General features: G+C 30.6%; 1 protein-coding gene across 1 annotated transcript in view; it reads right to left on the reverse strand.

Annotated features, from left to right (window-relative positions):
- The window catches only part of LOC148283274 (whirlin-like), a 96972-nt gene that overhangs the window by 38774 nt on the left and 31082 nt on the right, over positions 1-27116 (reverse strand). The window contains exon 3 of the mRNA XM_088223751.1: positions 11415-11545. Within this exon, the coding sequence (XP_088079877.1) occupies positions 11415-11545 (131 nt within the window). The remainder of the gene's footprint in view (positions 1-11414; positions 11546-27116) is intronic.

Genomic DNA, 27116 nt, shown 5'->3' on the forward strand with positions numbered 1-27116 from the left:
GCACCGGACGCGGACAAGAAAAACGGCTGGTTAGGGGAGGAGTAGGGATTTGTGGAAGGGATGCTAGTCAGACAAATTAAGTATTTACTGCATTTTTAAATTGCTTATTTTTTACAAATAATTTTTCGAAAAAAAATATTTTTTTAGAAAGTTTCTCTGAAGTTTCGTGGTCTGGTCTATAAAACTATAAAAAATAAATCAAGAAAAACGTGATAATTTGAAGTATAAATTTTAAATTATCCATCTGCCAGACATGTTCTTTATAAATAAAATACTGTTTTAAAAGAGGTAGAGGTCATATTTGGTAATACGATCACTTAATGTGTTAGCAAAAAACAGATTATCTATCATAAGAAAGTCAGAATGTATATTGAAAATTACTTATTTTAACTGTAATACAACGAAACAGTAATGTGACGGTTTGAAAATTAACGTTTTCCGAGCTCTTGATTCTTAATAAACAAAGCAGTAAACGTCATATTTAGATATGTATTAAACTAAACTTTGATAAGATTGAGTCCTATTAAAACTTTTTCTAAATGACTCTTTAAGTAAGATCTTTGAAACTTTTATGTCAATTTTATCATAATTGTAATAAAAGTTTAGAACGTAGTTATAAAAGCAGTTTGGATGTCAAATCCTTTAAGCGCCAATTTAAAGTTGAATCCCCAGAAGAAATGAGTCAAAACTCCGTCAGGGAGAGGGAGAATAGTCCAACAATGGAACGCTTCGATACTGAAACTTGACAATGCATTTTCAATCAGTTTTCAGCCGTTGCCAATACCGTTCATATGTATAACAGAAACTAGTTTCTGTGGATATTGAAAGCCCATTCAATTTTATCGTGTAAGGTTATTTTTAGAACTTAATAATAAATAACTTTAATAATTATTCGTCATATAGCGTATGTGTTATTAAGAGAACTTGATTCACTTATTATCTCACATGATTTGATTAATTACACGTACATATACAGTAATTATCAGAATATTAATTATTACGTCAGTCATTTGAAGTCAGTTGTGGTCTTATGATAGTCTTGTAGACTCCTATTATGGTTCAGAGATTCAATCTTCAGGCCAAACTCTAGTGCAGTTATTATAAATTGCAAGTACAGTTTTTAAAAGTAACATTAAAAAATTACGAACTTTAAACATTGTATGATAAACATTTCTTTAAAACAATAGTATTGTAGTCTCGTGGTTATTTTGTAGTTTTTGATACCTTTTATTTATTTCAAACGTTTTTTAAAATTTCATTATTTAACTAGCTTTGCATTATTTTATTTTTTTAACCGTGTATATTTTAGAAATATCGGATCTACCATTTGCATCTTAACAAACAGTTGGAAAATCAGCGATGAAAAAAGTCAGCAGGCTGTAAAAATGTATCATTTTAATTAAATGTCATCTAAACGGATTAGACAAAATCTTCTGTTTTACACAGTTAACGCATCAATGAACTATTTAAAGCAATTTATGATATTTTATTATAATTTACGCTTTTATGATTTACCCGAATATTTAATTTTGAAAGCCATTTTCAACGAGTTGTAAATAACTCACTTTTGGAAAATGGGAATCATTTGGGGTAGAGTTGGGTTCGAACCATGGACCTTTGAGCCGTGAGTCCGAGACACTAGCAACGAGAAAACCAATAGCTACAATGTGCGAGCAATAGACTTACCGAGGCTGATATTTTTCGTGACAGTGAATGTAAATTTAAGTCAAAAGTCAATCAGAGAAAGGCAGATATTTAATTAATTTTATTATTACAGACATCTTTTTAATTTCTTATCTTTTTTAGCTTTCTATTCTTTTTCATTCGTCTTAAGTGTAAAATTTTTTTTTGGTATGTACATGAATGTCTTATCCTATAATAATAAATTTTCAATATATTTTTTAACGAATACTAGTAATAACAGGCTACGTAATGTAGCAAAATTTTTGTTAAAAACTACCTCAAGAGCGCTATACAATATTTATATTAATGTGTTTGATTATCATTTCTTCTTATCACCTAATTAGTAAAAAAAAAAGTGAACACTTTCTGTGGGCAATGTAGGAATGTGTTTTTTCGGGCTCTAAAGAAAATGTTTTTCCTTACTCCAGTAGCCTAATTTATATTCTTTCCAAGGATTTGCTTCTTCAACCCCTCAAGGTATCCAAAAGAAACGTGAAATGTAATACTTCATACATTCGTAGTGTGTTCATAAAATATGTACGTGTTCTTCGGTAAGGAGCGTTAGAGAACCGTGTAAACTACAGGGTTATTTATATATTTAGAGTAACAGCGTCGATACTTGTACTAGGTGCAGCAAGAAAACTTACGAATCGAAGAAGTTTCTATAGTCAAAAGAACATTAGGTGTTGAAAATTAAAGTAAGAATACTGTTTATTGGGTGAAATGGATTTTTAAGTTTTTTCATTTTTAATTTTTTTGTTTTTTTACAGTATACATAAGAGGTAAAACAGAGTATAAAAAATTAAGGATAATAACATAGAAATAAAATACATATTAACAGTAAAAACAGTACACAAAAAATCCCACAAAGGCATGGCCTGTTTGTGGGTATACAAGAAATGTTTTTGAATTTTTGCTCCTACAATAAATAGACAGTTTTAATATGTTTGTGTAACATAAAGGGAAAAGAAAATATTCTGTAAAAGTTTCTAAGGTTTTTTTTATATTTATTAAAATTGGCGGCCTCCGTGGTGTAGTGGTCAAGACGCTTGACTCACGCACGGAAGGTTCTGGGTTCGATTCCCGGTGAGAACACAAAAATTAAAATGTGATTTTTCTCAAGCCCGGGTGTTCTGTGATGTAATTCACCACTGTAATTGGGCCTCCTAGCCTGTTGTGGTGCAAAAAAAAAAAGGAAATAAATTTTTTAAAAACGTAAAATTATTCCTTATTCTTAAAGGGCAACAAAATATATCATAGAAAAAAAGAGTTCATATCTTTATTTTGAATCTAGGATAGTGCGTGTTTTTTAAAAGAAGGAAAGTTTGGGATCAATGAAATATTATCAGTAAAAAAGGAATAAAAAAAAATTGGGTCTATAAAATAAGCATGTGTCTGTGCTATCCTCGTTTTACAATGTGGTATTTCTACATAACACACGATTCCTTCTTTGACTTGATCTATTTGAATTACTTGTAAATAAATTTTCGTTATTAAATATACATTTTAAACATTGAAAACAATATGTTTGTCGTATATCTAAAAGTTTAGCTTCTTCGAACAATTGGAATTAGGGAAAAGTGCAATTTATAATAACACTTGAAGTTAGATTGTTGAATTAGAAACTACGTAGTTATTCAATTTGAAAATAACACAGCGGTCTCAAAAAACAAAAAAAAAACTATTTACAATTTGACAGATACTAAAAAAAAAACTTGAAAATTATTTTCAAAATATTATAAGTATTTGTATGGACCATAGTTTTACATTTAAACGAGGAAATTAATCAAATTTTAGTAAATTAATAAGTTTTAACATTCATTAATAACTGATGAAGTCTAATTATTTAGATATGAGTTATGTTGAATATTATAGAAAATATTTATTTGTATTTTCTGGCTAGTGCACTACAAAACATAAGGTTTTAAAAAAGTTTAAAGTTTAATAATAGTTGCGCTTTTGTCAAAATGACCATAATGGGTTGTTTTATATAATTTTTTTCATGCGACCCATTTCAACTTAGCAATACAATTTAATAAACGTATTTTTTTCTTCTAAAATTGTTTCAACAAAGAGGGATTTTTTTTTTGAGAAGGTAATATGGAAGTCTAGACATTTACAGAGCTTATGACCATTTATTGAATGGTTTATTTGGCCAATTTACACACTGTGTAACATACACCATTCTGCCTATGTTTAAACATCCATATTTCCTGAACTTTTCCATCTGTTGACTTTTGTGAAGTAAAAGAGCTAAAACCTTTATCATGTGGGTGTGATTCATTCGACTAAACCATTTCACCTACTAGGCAACGCTTGAAAGCAATTTTTCAATTTTTATACTTCTTTTACTAGTTAGCTTAGACAACAATGTTTTGAGTGTGTCCAAATGTTTGTCAACAGGCTGAATTTCCTCCCTAGAGAGTTATTTAGATATAAAACTGTTGCAACAGAGAGGGATTTTTATTCCAATCATAACTTTTTTTGGTGCAACTTATAAATTTATCATCCTAAATATTTAAGTTTTCTTATTCGTCAATCCATCTGGATTCATTTAACATATCATTAATATACTTATTGAAAAATGTTTTAATAACTTGAATCAATAAAAATTTAGTACATACGAGTACTTTAATAAAAAATACACGTGTTGAATATTATAGTATGATTTTGCCGACGCCCGCTGAACTAATAACCTACTTAGAATAAATACTCCAGTACCTAACTACAATTATAATACTTTCTATCCCGAAGCCATAGAAGTATGTAGATGTATTATATTCCGTCTAATATCTATGGTCTCACCAGAATTGCTTATATTCCAAACCTTCCTACACCCGTTGGCGATGTATCGATTGGATTAGTTATTATGTCAGAGTATACTTATTATAACACATGGGTATGTCAATATTATCTTGTAATGCGATTAATCATTATATTACTAGTTGAAAATTATTATTTGTCAAATAAACACCAAAATAAGTAAGCAAAAAATATAATGATTGAAAATACGAAAGCAATGGATTGAATATTTGATTTTGTATTGATTTTTGCACACTTAAACTTTTTTTAGTTTTAGTGATTCTATAGCATTTTAAATATATATATATATATATATACATATGCAATTGTATATTCATTCTGGTGGTAGTATCGCGGATTAACAACAAAGATTCAAGGTCCTACCATAAATTGATTTAATTTTTCAAATGCAGTTATTTACGACTTTTAGAAAATTTCTTTTAAATTTAAATAATTGGTTAAATAATTAGATGCAAAATATGTATTGTGTCGTTTCTAAGTTAATTTAATTAATTATAATAATAATCATGGTTTATTAACATAAAACTACAATTGTTTTATCTACTACATACTCGTATATACATAGGAATCAGATATATCTGGAATATGTCTAGTCTGCCTAACTAGATACAACCTGTTTAAGACAAAATATAAAAAAAATATTTTTACGTAAAATAAAAAAAAACATCACTACCCACTAGTTAATTTATTATACCGGTATACAATATTGAATTAATACCATTTATAATTATGGAATGTTTTTAAGTAAATATTCCGATTTTTCTCTACCTAAATCCACGACCCCTTTTTTACAAATTTATTTAATTCAATCCGGGTCACGCTTTTGCAATGTACGGGGAATATATTTAATATTTTGGGGCCCAGAAACCTTATTTTTTTTGCTCGAATTCAGAGTTTGTGGTGGACCCCATGACCTATCCTTTAGTTTGACTTCTTGTAGTGTGGGAGTGTTCCTTTTGGGATTCGGTAGAATAATTTGCTTAGTTATCACTTCAATAAATTTTTATAATAATACTCAAATCAGCGAACTCAATATATTTTTTTTTTACTGATTTAGTAAAATAATTAAATAAGCGTTGAAAATATATAGATTTTTAATATTTTTGTAAATCATTATTATTTGTTGAAAAAAAATGTTAACAAAATAAAGTATAAAATTACAAATGGTTTGAACATACATAATTAATAATAACGTCTCTACCTCTCTTATAGAGTGAAAACTCGTGTTTAGAGATCGAGTTCGCTTTACATTTATTATTATTGTATATATATGTATTACATAAATACATTTATTTTTTTTAATCTCTTTTGTTAAATTTTACTATATTATTTGAGTCGGGTTGTGGTCGACTCGATGGCTGCTCTAAGGTAAAACTCACGGATCACGGAGGACTCACGGATCAGAGATCCGAGGTTCGAACCCTACTCTACCCCAACTTTATTTCCATTTTCTAATAGTGAATTATTTACTCCTCGTTGAAAATGGTCACCAAAATTGAAATATTTGGGTAAATTATTGAACTATGTTGTCAGTTGTTTCTACAATTTCACGCAAACGATTCAGTAGAAGGTTTACGTTTAGTATCATTTCAATCGTAACCTTCAGACGTTAAAACAATGCATAATTTATTGATGCCTGGAAAATAGAAATAAAGCAATTCGAGTGGATTAAGAAATTATTATCCTTTGGCAATGCAAATAAAGCAAAGGCGCCAGGGAACATTGCCAAATGGGAGTAGCAACAAGTTCACCAGTACGTGACTAATACTAGGCAAAACCTCCAGCATCTATTTCAGCGGATTGTCAACAGCTTTAAATTGTGAAAATATGAAAGACTCGTGATAAATGAACGAGGAAAATCAATTTGCTAAACAAGGAAGTTTAGTGCTACAGGTGACTGGATATAAAAAAAATGTTTTCTTACACGCGATAAAAATTAGAGTATTTAATTGTACCGCGCAGTTTCTCTAAAATGTACGAAAAAAATTGTAAAAATTAACTACTTTAAATGTCACCAGAAGTTCTTCTAAATCAAACGATAAAAGAGTCTGTTAGAATGATAGATTTCTGGTTTCCGGGAAGCCGACCCACAAATAGGACAACTCATCGAAGAGAACTAGTGTCGTCTAGTGAGAAGAGAACTAGTAAAATTAATAAAAATATTTTTTATAAAAATAAACTTCTTTGAAACATCACAAGTCCACGTAAACACGCCTTAGCAATTAAACGCTCGTCTACATAAGAGCAACGTCCTGCAGTACATTAACTTCATGGCACATTTCATACACACTATGGAGACTTAAAAAACAAGGGAGCGCGGCCTATAAAGAGACCTCAGAGAGTGGCGATGCTTAGCCTAAAAAGTCAGTCCAACCAAGTCAGCTCAACCCGGCCGTGTAGCAAATCCATTTCAACATGTAGTCCCAACTGCAGTCAGTTCAATACATCATCGCCGTTTCTCTAGCACTTCATAAAAAAAGTAACGTATATTTATTCACCATGAATTAAAACACCCATCGAACATCAACCTCGTGTTTTCTGTCTACCCCCCAACTGGGGTAGGAACTAAGAACCAACCCTCAACGCCACAGCCAGATATCTAACAGCAATGTTTTGATCTTCTCGGTTTGCGTAATTTTGTATACTTTCAGAACATGTAACTTTATATTAGTTGTCAAGTGGATTGAGTGATTTGCACGATACTCTACAAATTGGAACATTAACCTTGCTCTAAATAGTTTTAAATGACCTTAAGAAAGAAGCTGCCTCCCTTCGTAAGTAATTACACTAAATAATAGTTGACGCAAAGATAATAGCGTCCTATTATTAAGTCAAGATTACACTAGATATTGATGGTTGAGGCTCAAGTTTCCCTAGTCAAATTTTATGAGTAAGATATCCTTGTACTTATATTTTATAAATTTATTCAGATAAATTAGTAATTAATAACTAAAACACTTGCAATAATTATATGAACTAATTAAAACTGTGCTAATAATCATATTAACAAAAAAAATAGTACTAAGTGTCTTTTGGTACGGGATATTCAAGGTACATTTCTTTGTTTCAAATCTGTATCTGTAATATAATGTTTTTTTTTTTCTAAATGGCAAACAAACATACCCGCTCAATTTTTAGAAAAACCTGCTCATATTTTTATGATACAATAATGTCCAGGTAAATGAAAAATACAGTTGTGTTTGTGAAAAAGAACCAGAATCCTGGACGAGTGCTTTCGACTCGATGGCTGCTCTAAGGTAAAACTCACGGATCACGGAGGACTCACGGATCAGAGATCCGAGGTTCGAATTCCGCTCTACCCCAACTTGAATTCCATTTTCTAAAAGTGAGTTAGTTAAAAATGCTCACCAAAATTTAAATATTTGGTAAATTGTAAGAGCGCCAATATTGCTTTTTTCTAAAAAAAAAAAGAACTGCAAGATTTAATTGTTTCTGATCTGGCATCTGAAACGTAAGACTGATCATCTCACCATCATGTAACAGATAATTGAACAACGCTGCATTTAGTCTACTAATACTGTTTTCTTATGTACGAAAGGGTGAGGAAAAGGGGAAAATGATGACATTCTAAACACTGTTTATTTTAACAGGTAGATCCTGTTCTAAAATTGGACGAAAAAAATATCTAAAAATACTGTAAAAGGAATGTTTAGGGTGTTGATACAATAAAAAATTAAGCATCATTTTATACTTCAAGCGAATTCTGAGTTCTCAATTTAAGAGCCCAAATAGAAAGCATTTTTTTCCTGAAATAAGATATTATTTTACTTGTAATATAAGGGTGATTAATTACCGAGGGAAGCGAGAATAAGGGAAGGAAACGAAACAGGAAAAGTATAATATCGAATTTTAAGAGAAAATATTGCGAGAGAAATATTTTCAAATTATTATCGTCTAACAGAGTCGTATTTTCTAGTATGATATTATTAAAACTGGATTTTCACTGTAAATTTATAAGTGAAACCTGTGTGGAATCAAAAAGTAAAACTAGGTGCGCATTTATTTGCATTTTTATAAAGGTTTCAGCTTTTTAACTTCACAAACATCAACAGATGATGGAATTGAAGGAATATAGATCTTCACATATGGGCAGATTGGTGAATGTTACACAATGTGTAAAGTGGCCACTTAAACCAGCCAATGACAGGTCATAAGCCCTGTGCATGCCTGGACTTCCATATTACCTTCTCTAAAATGTTCTTCATCTTGGTTGTAATGTGTTATTATTAAGTGTTTATTTAAATAAATTATATATTAAAAGCACAAACTAAACGCAAATATTTAAGCCTTGTTTATGGCAAAATCTTACACCGTCGTATTTGACCCTAAATATATTTATTTATTTTTTTAATCAAAGAAATATTAGCGTTCTTATAATTTAACCAAATATTTCAATTTTGGTGGCTATTTTCAACGAGATTAGAAAATGGAATGGAGTGGGGTTTGAACTTTGGAACTCTGATCCGTGAGTCCGCAACACTAGCCACAGGACCACAATCCGATTCACCACACCAGTTGCAGTGTCATCTTGACTGTAAATTGCGTAATATAAGATAGGCATTCTTACACTTCGCGAAATTCACAGTTGTTATGCATAATTATGGTAACTTTATTTTTGAAACCTTTAAGTTCGGAATAATGCTTCGTACTGAAAAAGCTTTAGTATCGTATTTATTATGTTAATTCGATAAAATTATCCTAAACACATGAAAAGTAATAAATTAAGAACGGAGCTCGACGTTGGTTTGGATATGTAGAGCGAATGGACAACTAAAGGACGGCTAAAAAGATTTACGATGCGAATGTTGATGGATGCAGAAATAGAGGAAGACCGAGAAAGACATGGCATGACCAAATCTAAAAAATATTTAAAGATGTACATGTTATTTACAACCCGTTGAAAATGGCTCTCAAAATAAAATATTTGGGTGTATCATAATAACGCAAATATTTCTTTAAAAAAAAAGTTGGAATAATCGGCGCGCGTGCATGAGAAGGTGTATGAATGTAGAGGGAGCGAGATCTGTATGAAAAGACAGAATAATTTGGCGTTCTATACTCTCTGCCTACACGCACGGGGAAACGGCGTAATGGTTTTGTTGTTGTTGTTGAAAAGTACTACTTTTATTTTTCAAATTTTAAGAACTGAATGTTCACTATAAAATAAAATATCTCCATTTTGAGAATGTCTATATCTTGGTACCCAGTAATAAGGCAACAAAAAAATGGGATAATGGAAGTTTAATGGTTTTTTAAATATATTTTTATTCGTTAATAGACTATCAAAATATTTATTAACATTTTTATGTATCGTATTCTCAGCGTAACATCTGTTTAAAGTTTCGCGATTTTGAAATTACTCCGGCTGTGACGTCACAAGTTTTCTCCGGTGAGTTGTCCTGATTGGCGAGTTGGCTTCCCGGTAACCGGTAATGAATGTTCAAAAAATGCTTATAAATAAAAAACAAAACGGAAGTCTATCACAACACATTATTATTGGTTGATTTCGAAGAACTAGTGACGTCGTTCAAAGTTATTTATTTTTATTAATATTTTCATATATTTTAAAAATATTTCACAGTACAATTAAATGCTCTTATTTCCACGGCGCGTAAGAAAACATTGTTTATATCCAATTTTCTGTTGCACTGAACTTCCTTATTTACGAGATATTTAAAAAGGGTTTAACTTTTCATCGGCTGATTTATGAAATCACTTAACGAATTGTTTAAACATACGCGAATGTTACTTTATTGTGTTGGTTATTTATTTTTTTTCTTTAGTGCAATAAGTGAGCCTTGTAAATATAAAAATCTATGCATAATGCGTATGTTCCATGGCAAATATAAATTAATATTATGTTTATACTGTATTTATATTATTATTATATATTTTATATTTTTTTCATATATTTTTTTAAACGCCTTGTAGGCTTTTACATGTTTTCCATACATTTATATTTAAAGAACAGACATATATTTTACACAAAAGTAGCAAAAAATTGAAAATAAAGTAATAAAAAAAAATATATAAACTTATCTTACATATAGTACATACATACATATATTTTAGTAGAGAGAACAGAAATTCATTTTTTCCTATCGGTTATATTAAAAGAATCTTAAAATTAGAAGAATTTAGAAAAAAATATAATTAAGAATACAGATATAAGTTAATAAAAGGTATACAATATATAACAACATAGTATTATTTAAGTATTTAAATTTGAAGATAATAAATTGATACACTGTACACTTATGTATGTAAAAGCCGTATTGGCGTGAAAAATTATGTACCTAGCTGCTTTTAACCTTTAAACTGCATTTCTTTGAAATGTTTGTATTTTTTCAATATCTAGCTTCTACAGCCTATTTTTTTTATTTTTTTAAAATTTTGTTTTTAAAACCAACTATACTTCTAAACACAGTTCTATATTTTATTTCTTTACATTGTATTTTTTTACATTTATGTTGTTGATACACTCATCTTTTTATTTTTATACCAATTATACTTCTTAACACTGTTCATATCTTTTATAGTATTTTTTAAAATTTATGTTTATATACTCATCTTCTTTTTTTAAACCAACTTTACTTCTAAACACTGTTCTATCTTTTATTGTTTTATATTGTATTTTTAAAATTTTGTTGTTTATATACTAGTGTTTTATATAACTTTTATGTATGTCAAGCCTTATGGGCGTGAAAAATTAATAAAATAAAAATAAAATTCTAATTACTACTATATACTAATCTACATTATTAAAACAAACATAACACCTTTTTTTAAATCAATAAGTTTTCTTTCATTCTTCTCACTTTCGAGCATTATTTCTAGTTCTACGTTGTTAAAATTGGGTAGTAATAGGTACGTACATAAGCACTTACTTTAAGGGCCTCATCATGCGAGATACCGGTGAAGGGGGTACCGTTAACTTGTAATATGGAGTCTCCGGGTCGAAGCCCGGCGCGTTCTGCCACAGAGCCTTCTTCAATTCTTGAGATGTAAACACCGACTCCTGTAATCAAACAATAGGTAATGTATATTTAACAACGCATTTCTTAAGATTGTTGTGCGGTATTATTGACAACCCTGAAATTACGCGGAGCATCAGCTTTTATGTTCCGGATAATTTATCTAAGACAGCGTCAATATTTTGCTGTTCATTTATATATTCAGGATCAACCTGCTAATATTTCTGTAGAAAAGGCTATCTCTATGTTGAACAATATTACTTCGGACATTTGTCAGATTTTTTTTTTCTTTGCATTTTACTCAATTATAAATAACTCATGTTAGGCGCCGGTCTCGTGATGTAATGGTCGGCGCGGTTGCCTACCATGCAAGATGTCTCGGTTTCGATTCCCGACATGGCTGATAAGAAATATTGTTTGAAAAGGGTGTTTTTACACTAGAATATTTCATAGTCCCAAGACTGGTACCTGAAGCGTAAGACTGATCAATTTACCTTCATGTAACAAAAATGATTAAGATACGCTGCGATTAGTGTACCAATGCAGTACGCCATGCACTAGTAGGTACGGAAAGGAAATAATGATGTTGATGTATGAGTTACAAAAACAAAAATCACCGTAATGAAAAAACACTATAACGTTTATGTAAACACAAAATAAATCCCACAAAGGAATGACCAGTGTAAGGATATTTTCATTTTAATTTTTTATAAAGGATACTGGAAGAATACGATAGATATAAAAAATAAAAAATAAACGCCGATTTTAGAACACATTTTTTTGTTAATAGTTAGTAAATGAAAAAATTATTCTTCACGTCTCTGAGAGAGTTTTTTGTCACAAGTTTCACTTACTTTTCTAACATCAAGATATTCTGTATACCTATAATTTTATTAACTTTTAATTTATATTATTTCTCCATGTATGAATTACGACATTTTGTTTTGTAATGTACATTTATATATGAATTAATAAATAAATAAACACTCAAATAATTATAAAATATGAAAGACTAGCTTTTACCAGCGGTTTTGTTAGCATAGTATTAAAAAAATAAGTTTTGTCATTTTACAATGAAAAAATCCCGATGGAATTATGTCTTTTTTGGCAAAAAATTTACTTGTATCGATTACCAGTCCTCCAACTACTGTTTTGCAAAAAATACGAACATTCTATGTGAACGTAGCATTGTTATTCTGTTTTGATATTAATTCATTTTTCCACTAACAATTTTCCCGAGGGAGTGGTTTTCTTTTCGCGACGAAAAGTAGCCTATTTCCCATCTTATATTCTTATCTCACGGCAAACATCACGTCAATCGGTCACTCCGTTGCGACGTAATGGAAACACAAAGAAACAGACAAACACACTTTCGCATTTATAATATATTAGTATGGATTATGTAGATCTATACATATAATAGTAAACTTGTTTTAAGGGAAAAGTTGTATTAACAAATACAACAGAGATGGGGAACATTTTAGGGAAGGTAATATGGAATTCTAGGTATTTAATTAGTAAACGTATTTATTCAATTCTTTTTTAAATGTGAAAATAAATATTTCCGTTCTTTTGATTTGCCTTAATATTTCAATTTCGGGAACTATTTTTACAAGCAGAAAATTTGTAAAATGGGAAACAAGTTATAATATAGCGGGATTCGAACCGCGGACCTCTGATCCAAGTGTCCACGTCACCAGCCACGAGACCATAATCCGGTCCTTTAATTTTCGAAATTAATGTGTATTTTAAAACAATTTTTTAGTGTAAATTTTAATTTTGAAATATATATCTTTTAAAATAAACAAACTCTGCGTACCCTCTTCAACAGAGGGCCCAAAAATTAGTTACATATATTGTGGACAGTGTTAAAGAATTACTACTAATTACCAGAAATCTTTTGTTTTGTATGTAAGAGTAACGAATAACGTACTATACTCGTAGTTCCAAAAATAATTCAAATGTACCAATTTGAACCGAGGGTATTTTCCTGTTAATGAGTTTAAAAATGGCAAAAATAAAAATGTTTGTTTCATACATTAAAAGATAGTAATTAAAAGATAGTAATTAAAAGTTACAGTAATTATAGTATAAACCAGGAATTTCAATTTAAAAAAAAAACATAAGATCAGGTTTAATGAAGAAAACGTTAATTTATAAAATATATTAGTAGGTGTGCTATAAAGCTTTACTCTTATATAACAGATCTAGAAAATTGACGTTTCAGTTAACAACCTGTCCTAAGTAAACATTTCTCAAAGAAAAAGTTAAGCAAATATGGTTACCTTACTCACAGAGTATTTGCTTTGTACCTGTACTTTGATTTAAACATCAATTTTACATTTTAACATTTCTACGCGTAGGTAGATATAAAATAGAATGTTCATAAAGACAAGTTATCTAAAAGAGGTAGTTATTTTATCATAAAAGAGCTAGAGAGTTTTACTATCTACTTTACTCAGGTTGCTTTCTGCGAGAAGCCGTAAAATTCAGAGCAAAATAATTGTCTGCGCTAATAGAAAGAATAAAACATCTTTTGCCATCATTTGTAAACCGGACGAACATAAAAATCCCATAAAAATCTCTTGTTCGTAATACTTCGGGATTTTTATTGTGAACGTGTCAATTTTGCACTGAGGGTTTATTAGTCATAGATGTGGTAATACTGTAGATTTTTCTGTTGTCTAAAGATAATATGAATACAAGTTTGTTATTGTGTAAGCTATTTGTATGGCTCCAAGGAATACATTAACGTGTTTTCCAGTTGATCAGAAATTCATATTATTATTTGTTATTTATACAATTTCATTTTGCTATCGGAAATAGTAGGAAAATATAATACTGTGCTGCTGAATTATATCTACGTAATATGTATTTATTCGAAGATGCCGTGTAGCAGTTAGTTGAATATCTGACTGGAAGCTGAAGTCGCGTATTACGTCTGTCAAAATATTTGTTTGAAAATGTTAATCTTTTCATCTTCTATTCTATAGATATAAAAGGCAATGTTCGTTTGTATTTCCCCGATGAACTGAATAACTACTGGACCGATTTACGTGCGGTTTTCACCAAAATGTTCATGTTTGCCGTGAGCATATTTAAAGCTCTAAAAATTTTCAATTTATTAAGTACAAAAAAGTTGGAGCGTAAATGCTGTTTTTATCGTTTACCAGGGCTGCAAATATGAAAAAAATTGGAAGGATGTTATTTTTTGTATTTAAAAACGTGTGTTTGTGTATATATATATTTTCAAAGGAATAACCCGCTAAGCTTCTATTTTGAGGCTATTCAGCAGAGAGGATAGAGGGGATATGGTAGGAGGTAACGAATAATACACCACAACACCCAGACCAATTGAGAAAAAAATATTTATTGGATTTTTTTCTTGCAACTGGCGGGAATCGAACCCACGACGCCAGTTTCACAGTTGGCTGTCTAACGAACTGCGCCACGGCGCTCGTCTACAATGTTTACAAACAACATTCATTTTTAATAGATGCTAATCAGATTATTTCCTTACAATTTCTACCCATTTATTCCTTTTTACTGGATTTTCGGTACCTAATACAAAAATAATATTAACTGACATTCCATACATTTTTCAAAATCGCATTCCTAAATCAAAGTGCACCCCTGTTAGTGAGAAGAGCAGAATTTGACATTTGCAAATGATTTTATTTAAGAAAACTTTTGGTTACGTAAAAGCATTATGAAGCAAACTTTGTAAGTATACTTGAAAATGTTTTATTTGGAGAGAAAAAGCGGGCTGACTTTTCTTCTTTCATACAAACGTATTCACACATTTTCGCCCTGGTAAGTATTTACCATCCGCGTGTCTCAATAGTTTTGCTTTATTGATTAATAGTTTATTATGGGAACTAGAACCACCCATAAAAACGTTCAGTTTTATCTGCTGTCTTCGGGCGCACGGTATACAAATATTATAACTATTTTTGAAAAACACAAAACGTACCGATACAGAAAATTTTATTCTGATACTGTTTTTAAAAAATAATTTTAAAAATAAATCAAATTTATGTAATCCGAAACACAAAAATAATAATGTATATGTACTATGCGCGGTCTGTTCATAGAACGCATAAAAACCATTAGTTCCCCTACATTTTGGCAAATAATATTTATAAAATAGCATATTTAATAAATAATTTGTAATTTATAATACCTAACATTTAAATTACTATTAACAAATTATGTAATAAGAATTTGAATAATAATCGAAATAAGTTGTGAAGGAATTTTACTATCGCCTTATAAATATATGTGAAAAAGCAACATAATCTACTGTAGATCCATTTACCAGCGCTGTCATGCGCGTACTGATCGGCGAGTACTTGCTACCGGCTGGCTGGGTATCGATTTAAAGAACGATCGCGGTGGAAGCGAATTCGAAATTCCGTTCTAGCGCCGTACTGAACGCGCAGTTCGGGCGCAGGCGCAGAATCAAATTCTCACTGGGCAATGGAAGCAATCGAAACATACCAATACATTATTTTCCATGTAGTTTACATACGACGCGAACGCAAACGCAATTTTTTTCCTTTCCAGTGTCGACATTCAATATTTGTAATATAACGATTTAATGGATTCCATATTTGTACGTTGAAAGTACCATTCTACTAATTACTCAGTTACTCAAACTGATGTGCTATCCTGAACCGCTCTAGCGACACAAGAAAAAGGTTTTTCTCGTGTATTTTGTATGTAAATACGTGAGATAATAAGGCCGCGAGAGCGTTTGGCATACCATCCCTGGAAAATATGAAATGATTATTATTACTATTTATTATGGTTTATCGAATAAAATCAAGACGTATTTTCTTGAGATCGCTTTTACTGACTGCAACTGAAGAAACGAAAAGAGCAGCTTATTTTGCAAGCTAGTACCTGCTTCTGGATAATTTGAAAAGTTTCTGGCGAAGCTTTCAGCACACATTGTGTAAAAATACCACCAGAACCTAACTCAATAACACAACAACTAACTTAGTCACTCTAAACTTCACATGCACCCAGAAAAACAATATATCGGGGGCCAAGAAAGGAGAGAAACAGAAACACGATTAATTCAATGTTTCACCTAGTTGTTTTCCTTTTACTCGCAACAAAATCAGAATTCACATTAACACCGACTGAGAATAGTTGTAAAATTTTGCAATTCAACTTATAAAAATATTAATTTCATACAAGAAGAAATTTATAAGGAGCCCAGAATATTGTTTTGGCAATATTGAAAATGATTACGGCGCATCTTTGATCAATTTTAATATAGAACCACTACAAAAAAGGCGCCTTACATGTGATTTAATTTTTCTTTTCAAAATTCTCAATAATATAGTTGATTCGCCGTATCTTTTACAAAATATTGGTTTCCATTGCCCTCTTCGCTATACTAGATTAAATTCCCTTTTTTATGTACCAACTTGTAAAAACAATTATACCTCGAATTCATTCATCAGACGTACCTGTAGAAATTATAATGGACTCAGATTGATGTAGACATTTTTAACTGCACGTTGCATTTGTACAGAAAATTTCTTGATGGGGTCGATTATTTGAGATAGTTGCTGAATGTGCATCTTGAGTGGTTTATGCTATGTATATGTGCCGCATGTAATGTATATGTTTGTGTATGTTTTAAATGTGCGCTCATGTGTGTGCGTGGATGGCTCGTAGTGTACATTCGGTATTTTTATTTATTTTAATTTACTACCTCCATGGAAAACGCAAATGTTAACAATTATTCTTTTCTCACTTAAAATTCTTATTTATTTATTTTTTTGTCACATTTAAGTTTACATCTTTTTCATAATTTATGAAAAATTAATTGGTCTTTTTATGTTAAAAATTGTTGTTTTTAATACTTATTATGTATGACTGTATGTTTTCTGAATAAAAAAAAAAAATAAAAAAATAAGAACACAGAGGTATAATTAAATAGACATGATGCTTCATAGAACGATATTTTGAAATAAGGTTCCAAAAAATAAGCGCTTTCCCGTGAATATTGCCGTGCAAACCGCGAATTAGAGTAAAAAGACTGTATGTCGCCCCTTTTTATGCTGCTTTACGTATACTGACTATAACTTATGTTTCGGAACATAAGTTGAATGGAACACAAGACGAGTGCTTAGTGCTACATCTAGTGTATACATATATATATATGGTGAAATTTTTAGAGCTTTGCAGCTTTTTTAGAACTAGAGCAGCGGTGGCCAACCAGTCGATTGTAGCCATTGGGGCTGTCGACTGCGATGAGGTAAAGAAAAAAATAAGGTTTCACAAAGACGATGACTTTTAAGATCTAGTTCATGTAACAGATGATCGAAATACGCTTCATTTGATGTACCAATGTAGTGCTCTATGCACTATTGAGGGTGCGAATAGGAGTATGATGCTGATGATGATTAAGTTATAGTATTTTTAATACACAGAAATCATCACTTAAGCGGCAACATGACTATCACATTTTTTCGCATTATTTATTTATTTATTTATACATCAACGATTCAAAGAACCTTTTACAAAAAATAATAATTTACAGAAATAATCACAGCAGTGCACAATAATCATGTAGTACATAGTATGAAATAATAGAATAATTAAAACTAAAAAAATTAGTAAACATTTAATACAAAAAATTAAAAAGAAACTTAACATTTCTAAATAAAGATAGCAATAACCATGATAAAATCTTACGTACTAAATATAAATATAACACAGTAACGTTGAGAATAACTAGATAATAATAATAAAAAAAATATTACAACATAAGTACTAAAAATAAAAGTTTTTTGAGCAATAAAACAAAAACAAAAAATAAAAAAAGTTAAATTACCAAATAATAATACCTCTATTTAGTGAAATCATCATTATCAGTTGGTTGGAAGAAATTGCCATTTGGCAATAAATCCACCAATGTACAATTTAAAATTATGTCTAACATGTTAAATAAAGAAATAAAAAAATCACGTATTCCAGGAAACAAAGTTAAATTTAATAATATATTTAAAAATAAATTCATTATTTTTCTAAAAAATAACGAGTGAGAATTCGTTTTAATTCATGAACAGAATTTGTATTGAAGATATCGAATATTTGTTCTAATTCATTTCCATACCTATGTATTCTGGGTACCGGTGAGTACATTTCAAAGTTGGTCCGTGAATTGTTGCAAAAAAATAATTCCTTACTTCTAGTGCACCTACCAGGGATACAGTTTTAAGCAGCAGATTTACATACCTACCTACGTTATGCAAATTTAACCTACCTGTACATATAATCTAATAGATTTATCTTATAAAACAATTAGATATTTCTATTAAAACCAATAGAACTATTATAAATATCATTGATTAATGGTATCCCCATACAAATTCTTTCCAGCTTGTAGGTGCTTAGGTCAGGACGTTTCAAATTACGTCGGGAACCAATACAAAAAAGCCGACGGTCATGCCACATGTGGACCGCGTGATAATCAGCCGTGCAAATGATATGCACTTTTTGCTGTCAGCGGTTCAGTAGCAACGGTCACTGCTATAAAAAACGTGCATATATACGAAGAAAATTGGTATGAACATAAATCAACGTTTTTAAAAATAGACGCAGAGAGATCTAATTTGACAATTCACGGCATAAACCCGGGTCGCCATTTCCCTATTGTCTAATTTGCTATTCAAAGTTGCACCCGTACAGTAATAACGTAATTTCTTTCATATTAGCTACTTAAATCTCACGCATACATTTCAATTAATTTTATACTATAAAAGCATGATTCCTGAAATTCCTGGCATTCTTGGCGCCCCAGTTTCTCTCGCGATAGTTTTGGTGTGATTTCAGTCAATTTGGAAATGACAGAATATTTCATTTATACTACGTTAAACTGATAGTAGAGATCATTATGTCCGAATTATTTTTTTTCACTCTATCCCGTCGCGTCGCCTAGACGTTATATCAGAGTGATTTAAAAATCAAATCGCTGTCTACCGGTCTAAAAATTCCGGAAATGTTAATATGTATTTAAGTCAGTAATTGAAACCGTTCCGCTTGAGTTTTGTCAGTCAAAACATCTAAATGTCTAAACATACTAAAAACATTTTTGATTAAAACGAGACAGAAGCATGCAAAGGTCCTTGCTCCTAAACTGTGTAACTCCTACTTTGAAGACAAAACGTTAAATGATAATTTAAGCCTCTCTTCTTCTAAAAATGCATTTATAAACTGGTTCAAAAATATAAATGTCAATGTTTTCTTCTCCAGATAAACTTTCAGTTTGCTCTCGTATTTTTTCCTAATTTGATTATATACTTTAATTTAATAATTCTTTGCTCTCCATGTATTTATATTTTTCCTATTTCTTGTTTTCCACATACTCGTATTAAAAAAAAACAACCTGAATGTAACTTTCAATTTTTATTTTGTATGCTTTAAAAAAAATATTATATGATATATCCATTTACCTTAGATTTAATAATCTATTCTAGATTTAGTATACTCACGCACAGGCCATACCTATGTGAGATTTTTTGTTTTATGAAAAAAAAAAAATATTATGTAATAAAAAATGTACCAAATGTAAACAAAAAAATTAAATAAAATAAAAAATAAAAACATTTTTAACTTTTGTACAGTTTTTAAATATAAAAACCGTGTAAAAAAAGGTTCCGGTGTATTATAATGATTCTACAGCCTAGACAGAGTAAGTAAAGTGACAAAGCCAGTTTTGCATTAAAAATTTTCTTGGCTGTCACATCCAATAACAGGTTATAAGAGCAGAATTCTGCTTTCAACACATTTATCTTGTTAACATCAATAAATTCCCGTGCCAAGCGATCTGATTACTCCTCTCAAATTTAACGAATTCCAGTAATTCAGCCATTGCTATATTTGCCAATACTTACTCGTTTTTTTTCTTTTCTTTTGATTCGTATTTGCAGTATCGAGGGAAAATCTTTATATTACTAATGGATCGTTGAGTTCGAGATATCGGTTTTCGTTTTAAAGGGGAAAAGGCGAAATGAAATCTTTTGATATGCGAGTTTAGGTGGGTTGATCCACCGTTTTATGGGCAAACAAAGTCATAGGAAATATGGCCAAATGATTATAATAAGTGAACCATATTTATGGTTTTTGATTTTATAAAGAAAATGGATGGGAATAAAAAAAACATAATAAGAAAACCGATAAATATTAGATACATTAAATTAAAAATACTTATTTATCATCATTCCCTCTTCGTACCTTATGTTTTATGGGGCACTGCATTGGTAGACTAATCGCAGCGTATCTTAATTATTTTTGTTACATGAAGGTAAGATGATCACTCTTACGCTTCAGGTGCCAGTCCAGGGACTACGAAATATTATAGTCTAAAAACACTTTAAAAATAGATATTTCATAGCAACCATGTGGGGAAACGAACCCGAGACCTCTTGCATGCGAGGTAAACGCTCAGACCACTGGACAACGAGGCAGACTTATTTATCAGTCGAGGGATATTTACGAAAATGTATTTACCTATCTTAATCTAAAAAAAAAGCTAGTTACAATCGAATAATTTATCGTCATCATCATTTTACCTATCAGCACGAAGCTTTTATACGCCAAATGCGGCTTATTTTAATAATCTACTACATGAAGTGATCAACCTTACAATTCAGGTGCCAGTTCACGGCAGTAAAATATTGCAGCGAGCACCTTTAAAATAAATATTTCGTATTGACCCTGCAAAGATTTCAACCCGCGGCCTCAAGCATGTTAAGCATGCTTGCGAAAAAATTTTTTTTAGGATTTTTTTTGTAACTCTTTTTTTTAATTGTACTTTCACGCATAAAATAATCAGCTTCGTTACATTAATGAAAGCTACAAAAGTTTTGACCTAAAATGCAGAATTTAAGTTTGAGCTAGTCAAACTTCAACTTTCAACATTAAAGTAAAAATTCATAAAGGCCATTCTTTAGTTTGTAAGTAATTATAAAAAAAAGGTATTTGACTTTTTTCTTTTTTGCTTTATGTCTTTCTTGTCTTTTTAGTACTTGACAGGCTGAAATCAGCCTTCAAAGATACTGAAGACAAAAATTCCCCAGTCATTTTCATCTTGTGTTTACTGCTACTCGTGTTGCCATTTTATCTCTAACACTTTTTTATTAGTTTACACACTTTCTCTCGTAATTATTCTTAGGAATTTTAAAAACCTAAGTATCTTTAAAGGCTGATTTTAGGGAACAATAGCTTTTTAAGTACTGTTTTTTTATTTTGTTACAAAAACTTAGAGTCTATCGCAGTTTTAAAGTTACTCAAAAACGAAGGGATTGCTTTTTTAGATTTTTAATTTAAAGCTGAAAGTTCAAATCTGACTCACTTGAACTTAAATTCTGCATTTTAGTTCAAAACTTTTGTAGTTTACATTAATGTTACAAAACTGATTAATTTATGTATGAAATTCTAATTTAAAATAAATGAGTCGCAAAAAAATCCTGAAAAAACATTCCAGAAATTAAAAAAAAAAAAACGAAGCGTTCGAAAATTTTTAAAAACTCAATTAAAAAAACTCGAAAACTATGCGGAACTCCGTGGGGTGTTTTATTGCTAAGACTTCAGAGAAATATTTCTCATGGTAACATTAAAAAATGGAAAACATTCCTGATGGTTAACTCGTTTTTTACTATCAAAAAAGATTATTATTATAATTTTAAAATGGAGTAAAATTCTTGATGTTTTGGACTAGCATCCCTTTCACAAACCCCTACCTCTCTCCTACCCAGCCGCTTTCCTAGTCCGGGTCCGATGCGTATCTCTTTGTTGGTCAAATACGTTTTTTAATGTCAATAAAAAAAAATAGATCTTTTTTAATGTACATCATAATAAATGTTCCTCTGAAGTTTCACGGCATGGCCATGAAAAACGGGTATTTATTATACTTCATACTTATTTATTTGTGTATTAATTTTTTCCCACTTTTTTTTATTAATAATAAAATTATTGTGACCTCACTGGAGTTACCCGTGCCGAGGACACTTAACAATAAACTTTTTTCTAAAAATATTTTTACACGAGAGAATATAGAAAGAAGACTTTAAATACAGAGATAATTAACAAAATGTTCAGGCAGTTTTAAGCACTACGTATTTATGTTTATATTTCATTTATGTTTACCCACCTTTATTATTTATATTAACAAATGCACAATAAAAGATCAAAAACATAACACAATACATTTGTGGAGCAGTCTATTCAATATTAGTTTGGGCGAATGAGACGATCCATTTTACTTCTACTCAGCTCCAATTTCATTTTTTTGTGGCCTTTTTGAACATTTACTCGTTACTAGTTGTTTTAATGGACAATGGAAGTATATTTTAATTGCATAATAATCAAAATCTCTTTTTCCATAATAAGTCCCAATTCCGTGGGACTGAAAGTTCTGTGTTGAGATGGGACGAGCAATTAGTTGACACAGACACATGAGTATATCACCACAAATATATTATACACTTTTCCCATGGTAATAAGATTTTATTCTTATAGAATTAAGAGATATAATATGTATATATCACAATAAGACGAATTGTATTGATGATATTATATAGGAGTTAATTGTGTTACATATTTTTTTGTTGAACAAAATCAAATATATAGGTACATTTGTATAAAAATTTTAAGTATCTTCATCGGTAATCTGTAATTAAACATGTTTCAAAAATCTCACAAATACCCATGTTTTTGTACAGATAATTCGACTTTATCATGACTTCATTTCACTTCAATTTTCAGAATACTTCATGCTAGCGATATCCCATCTCTGTTGCAATCAATTTCTTTTCATGATCCTTACCGTGTCACCAGAAGTCAAAATCTGTTATTTATTAAAACTTCCAGGAGCAACTTTTGTTTTTATGCCCCATTGTCCAAAATGTGTAGATTACTAAGAATTATTTGGTTTAGATCTTCCGGCTTTTCATATATCTCTTTGCCATTAACTCAGTGTGAGATAAAGATGGATTGGCATGGGGTAGCTCGAATTATTATATATATTGATCGTGTTCTTGAATGTACTGTATACCATTATTTTATTGCTCTTGTTTGTTTTTGCTACATAGTTTTATGTTATTTTTGTTCAGTTTCTTGTACATACGTTTCATTACATAACTGTTGTAATTGGCTTAGACAGGATATGTAATAAATAAACGACAATTGAAGATAACTCCATTAATTTCCCATTATAAGCGGAGCCTAGGGTTAGGCAAATTAAACTTAATTTTTGATAATTAATTTATTGATTTATTTTATAAAGAATAAATTGCAGTGAAAACACAATAAAATAACAATTTTATGCCATTACTGCCATATTTTTAAAGGATAATAAAGACGTAAAGGGATCGAGTTGACCGAATAAATCGTGACACTGAGTGGGTCTAAGAACTTTTTCCTGTATAAAAAGAAAAAACATTCTGTCTCGCGACACCGCAGAGATGAATACTAACTTATATTTTTTCCTACCCCCTGATATGGTATAACCAAACTACCCACAATATTGGAATATAAAGCCACAGGACAGATGCGACCTACTTTTTGCGTAATAAAAATTTAAAAAAGCTTCGTTAGAGGTAAACTGCGAAGATAAGAAAAAATATTCCTCAGTTTAGACAATTTTTAAAAAACCTCGTTCCATTTCACTTGTCTCATATCTTTCCATTATATCTTAATTTTCCTAATCTGAATTTAATTTTGCTAACTTATTATATGCTTGCGAGATATTTTATTTATTTTTAAATAAATTACAGAACACACTTTTTAGAATTTTTCGTGCATATACCTATCCATACATTTTTAATACATGTAGCAAATGCATAAAAAATAATAGAAAAGCGTAAGTAAAATAAATTTATTTTTTGCTTTGAAACCGTTTATATTTTATTGGTGATAGGCTGATAGTATGCGATGTAGTCAATTAAGCTTATTTTTTTGTCTGTGTTCGGGCGGTTGAAAAATACAGTTCTGTGTGTGTGAATTAGAAACAGAATCCTAGACGAGTGTTTTTGAGTCTCAGGTTTTGAAAAAGGTAATCGAATAGAAAAACTTCCACCTTGTAGTCTAGTAGTCGGCACGTTTGCCTACCATATTTTAGATCTCAGGTTCGATTCCCGCGAAGGTTAACAGTGTCCAATGATCGAGATACCCTGCATTTTATTTTAAAATGCAGTATTGTATGCACCATCTATGTTTGATTATGGTGTATGGATGGGTGCGCGTGACTTGATTTGAGGTTAAATGAGAAAGATGGATTACAATTGAAGTTATTTATTGAATAGACACACACAAGTTACATCCTTACAATTTTGTACAGAAAGGATTTACAATAGCGAACACTGGCGAGGAGCTGGTGGACGGGAGACACGAAATGCCAAGATGAAATGTGCATATTCTTTCGCTGCACGACGCGACGTTTAATTACGTGCCCGAGCTGACGTTGCATGGGGTTCACGCGTTGTGGGCCGAAACGGTGTTCGGCCCTGTCAACTTTACAGCTTGATGGTGATGTCCTCCACAATGGAGATGATAAAATATTTCATAAAATAAAATTGGAGCCGAGGCAATGAGGACCGACATTTGATTGACTTGTGAATAATAACATTGATCACATGAGACAAAATTCAATTTTATATAAGGCAGTAAAAAATATTGTTATATGGGAAAAAATATTTATGATGAAAGAAAAAAATAAAATTCAAACTGACGGTTACAAGGTAATGAAGACATATGTGTTGAAAAACTTATAAATATAACACCTTTACAATGTTATTTTTGAGCACACATAAGATTATTTTTATATGTGCCCTACTTCAAGATTCAAAATTAATTAAAACAACAATATTTTGAGTTTGTCCAAATTTTTGTAGACAGCGACTGGATTCTACTGCCTGGGGAGCTGTTTATATTAACATATTACAACAGAGATAAAGAACAGTTAAGAGAAGGTAATATAGAAATCTAGGCATTTACGGGCTTATGACCTGTCAATTGTCAATGGCTGGTTTGAGTGGCCACTTTACACACTGTGTAACATTCACCATTCTGCCGATATTTGAACATCCATATTCCTTCAATTGTTTAATTTGTTGATATTTGTGAAGTTATATCTGAACCGTAAGATTGATTACCTTGTCTTCTTGATTTAGATAACGATGAGTCAGTTTAATGGAGTGCCCTTTTCTCATTAACTTGTAGATAAATGAATAGGAAACTAGGAAAATCTCTTTTTGTATATACTATTTAGATACTAAAATAATAGCAGTTTATTTAAATGATTTAAGATGTTATATTAAAGTTATTAAAATATTTGTTTAAATGGTAATTTAATCAGAAATCAATTAGAGCAACATGATTTAAATACGAATGAAAAAGTAACATAAGTTCTAGCAGTATTTACGTATGTTGTCATTATTCACAAAATAGTTTGCCAAACACAAACGACTATTAGTTCATCGCAGAAAAAATCACAGATTTCTTAACTAAGGAAAAGAGTGACGACAAAAATAAAACTTAAAGTGGGAGAAAAATTATTCGAGTGAAAATAACACGAAAAATATTATTTTGGCTATCAGGTAATATTAAAAAAAAACCACTTGGTTTACTTCCTTATTGAGACAATTATAATACTTTCAAAACAATAAAACAAACCCCGTCTCAATAACTACAGCTATGTGCTATTAAATCGGGTTGTGGTCCTGCGGCTAGTGTCTCGGACTCACAGACTAAAGGTCCGTGGTTCGAATCTCTCTCTACCACAAATCGATTCCATTTTCTAATAGTGAGTTATTTACAACTCGTTGAAAATGGCCTTCAAAATTAAATATTTGGGTAAATCATAAGAACGCAAATATTTATTTTTAATAAAAAAAAAATATATATATATTTTTATATATTTTTTTATGTATTAGTAATACAATTTTTCTCTGGGTCCAGGTGGGTGAAGAATAAAGTTTTGAGTGTGAAATAGAACCAGAACTCTGGACGAGTGCTTTCGAATCAGCTACTTTCTTTACTTTACTTACTTCATTTCCAGCTATCTTTCATTTGCTACTCTCAGATAAAAATCTTGAAAAGGGAAATCGAGTGGAGATAAATCTGCCTCGTAGTGTTGTGGTTGTCTAACCATACTTGAGGTTCTAGGTTCGATTTCTGAGAATGTGGACGTGAAATATTGATTTAAAGGGCGGTTCTACATTGTAATAAATAATTGTTTCTGGACTGGTACCCGAAGCGTAAGACTGATAAACGTACCTTGTGTGTAACAAAAAATATTAAGGTACGCTGCAATTTAAGTAAAAAAATTGTGTCCCATACATTACTGAATTCGGATAGGGAAATGAATGATAACAAAAATTAAATCCGCGCCAGAGTAATATTATGGGACTTCCGTTTTCAATACTTTACAGTTTTTATTGGTATCTGAGAAAGTATTTTTATTTTAGAGATGGCTTTTTTGCTATCTTCATTTGAATTCCTTCAATATAAAAGCCAAAAAATATTCCAGAGCATCCCCGAAGGAAGAATAATATTTTCATCAGTAGCAAAATATTTCAATGCCGTAGATAGAAG

Source organism: Micrasema longulum, unplaced genomic scaffold (assembly GCF_059751315.1).
Source record: "Micrasema longulum isolate JH-2025_06_02 unplaced genomic scaffold, ASM5975131v1 h1tg000251l, whole genome shotgun sequence".
Lineage (NCBI taxonomy): Eukaryota > Metazoa > Arthropoda > Insecta > Trichoptera > Brachycentridae > Micrasema > Micrasema longulum.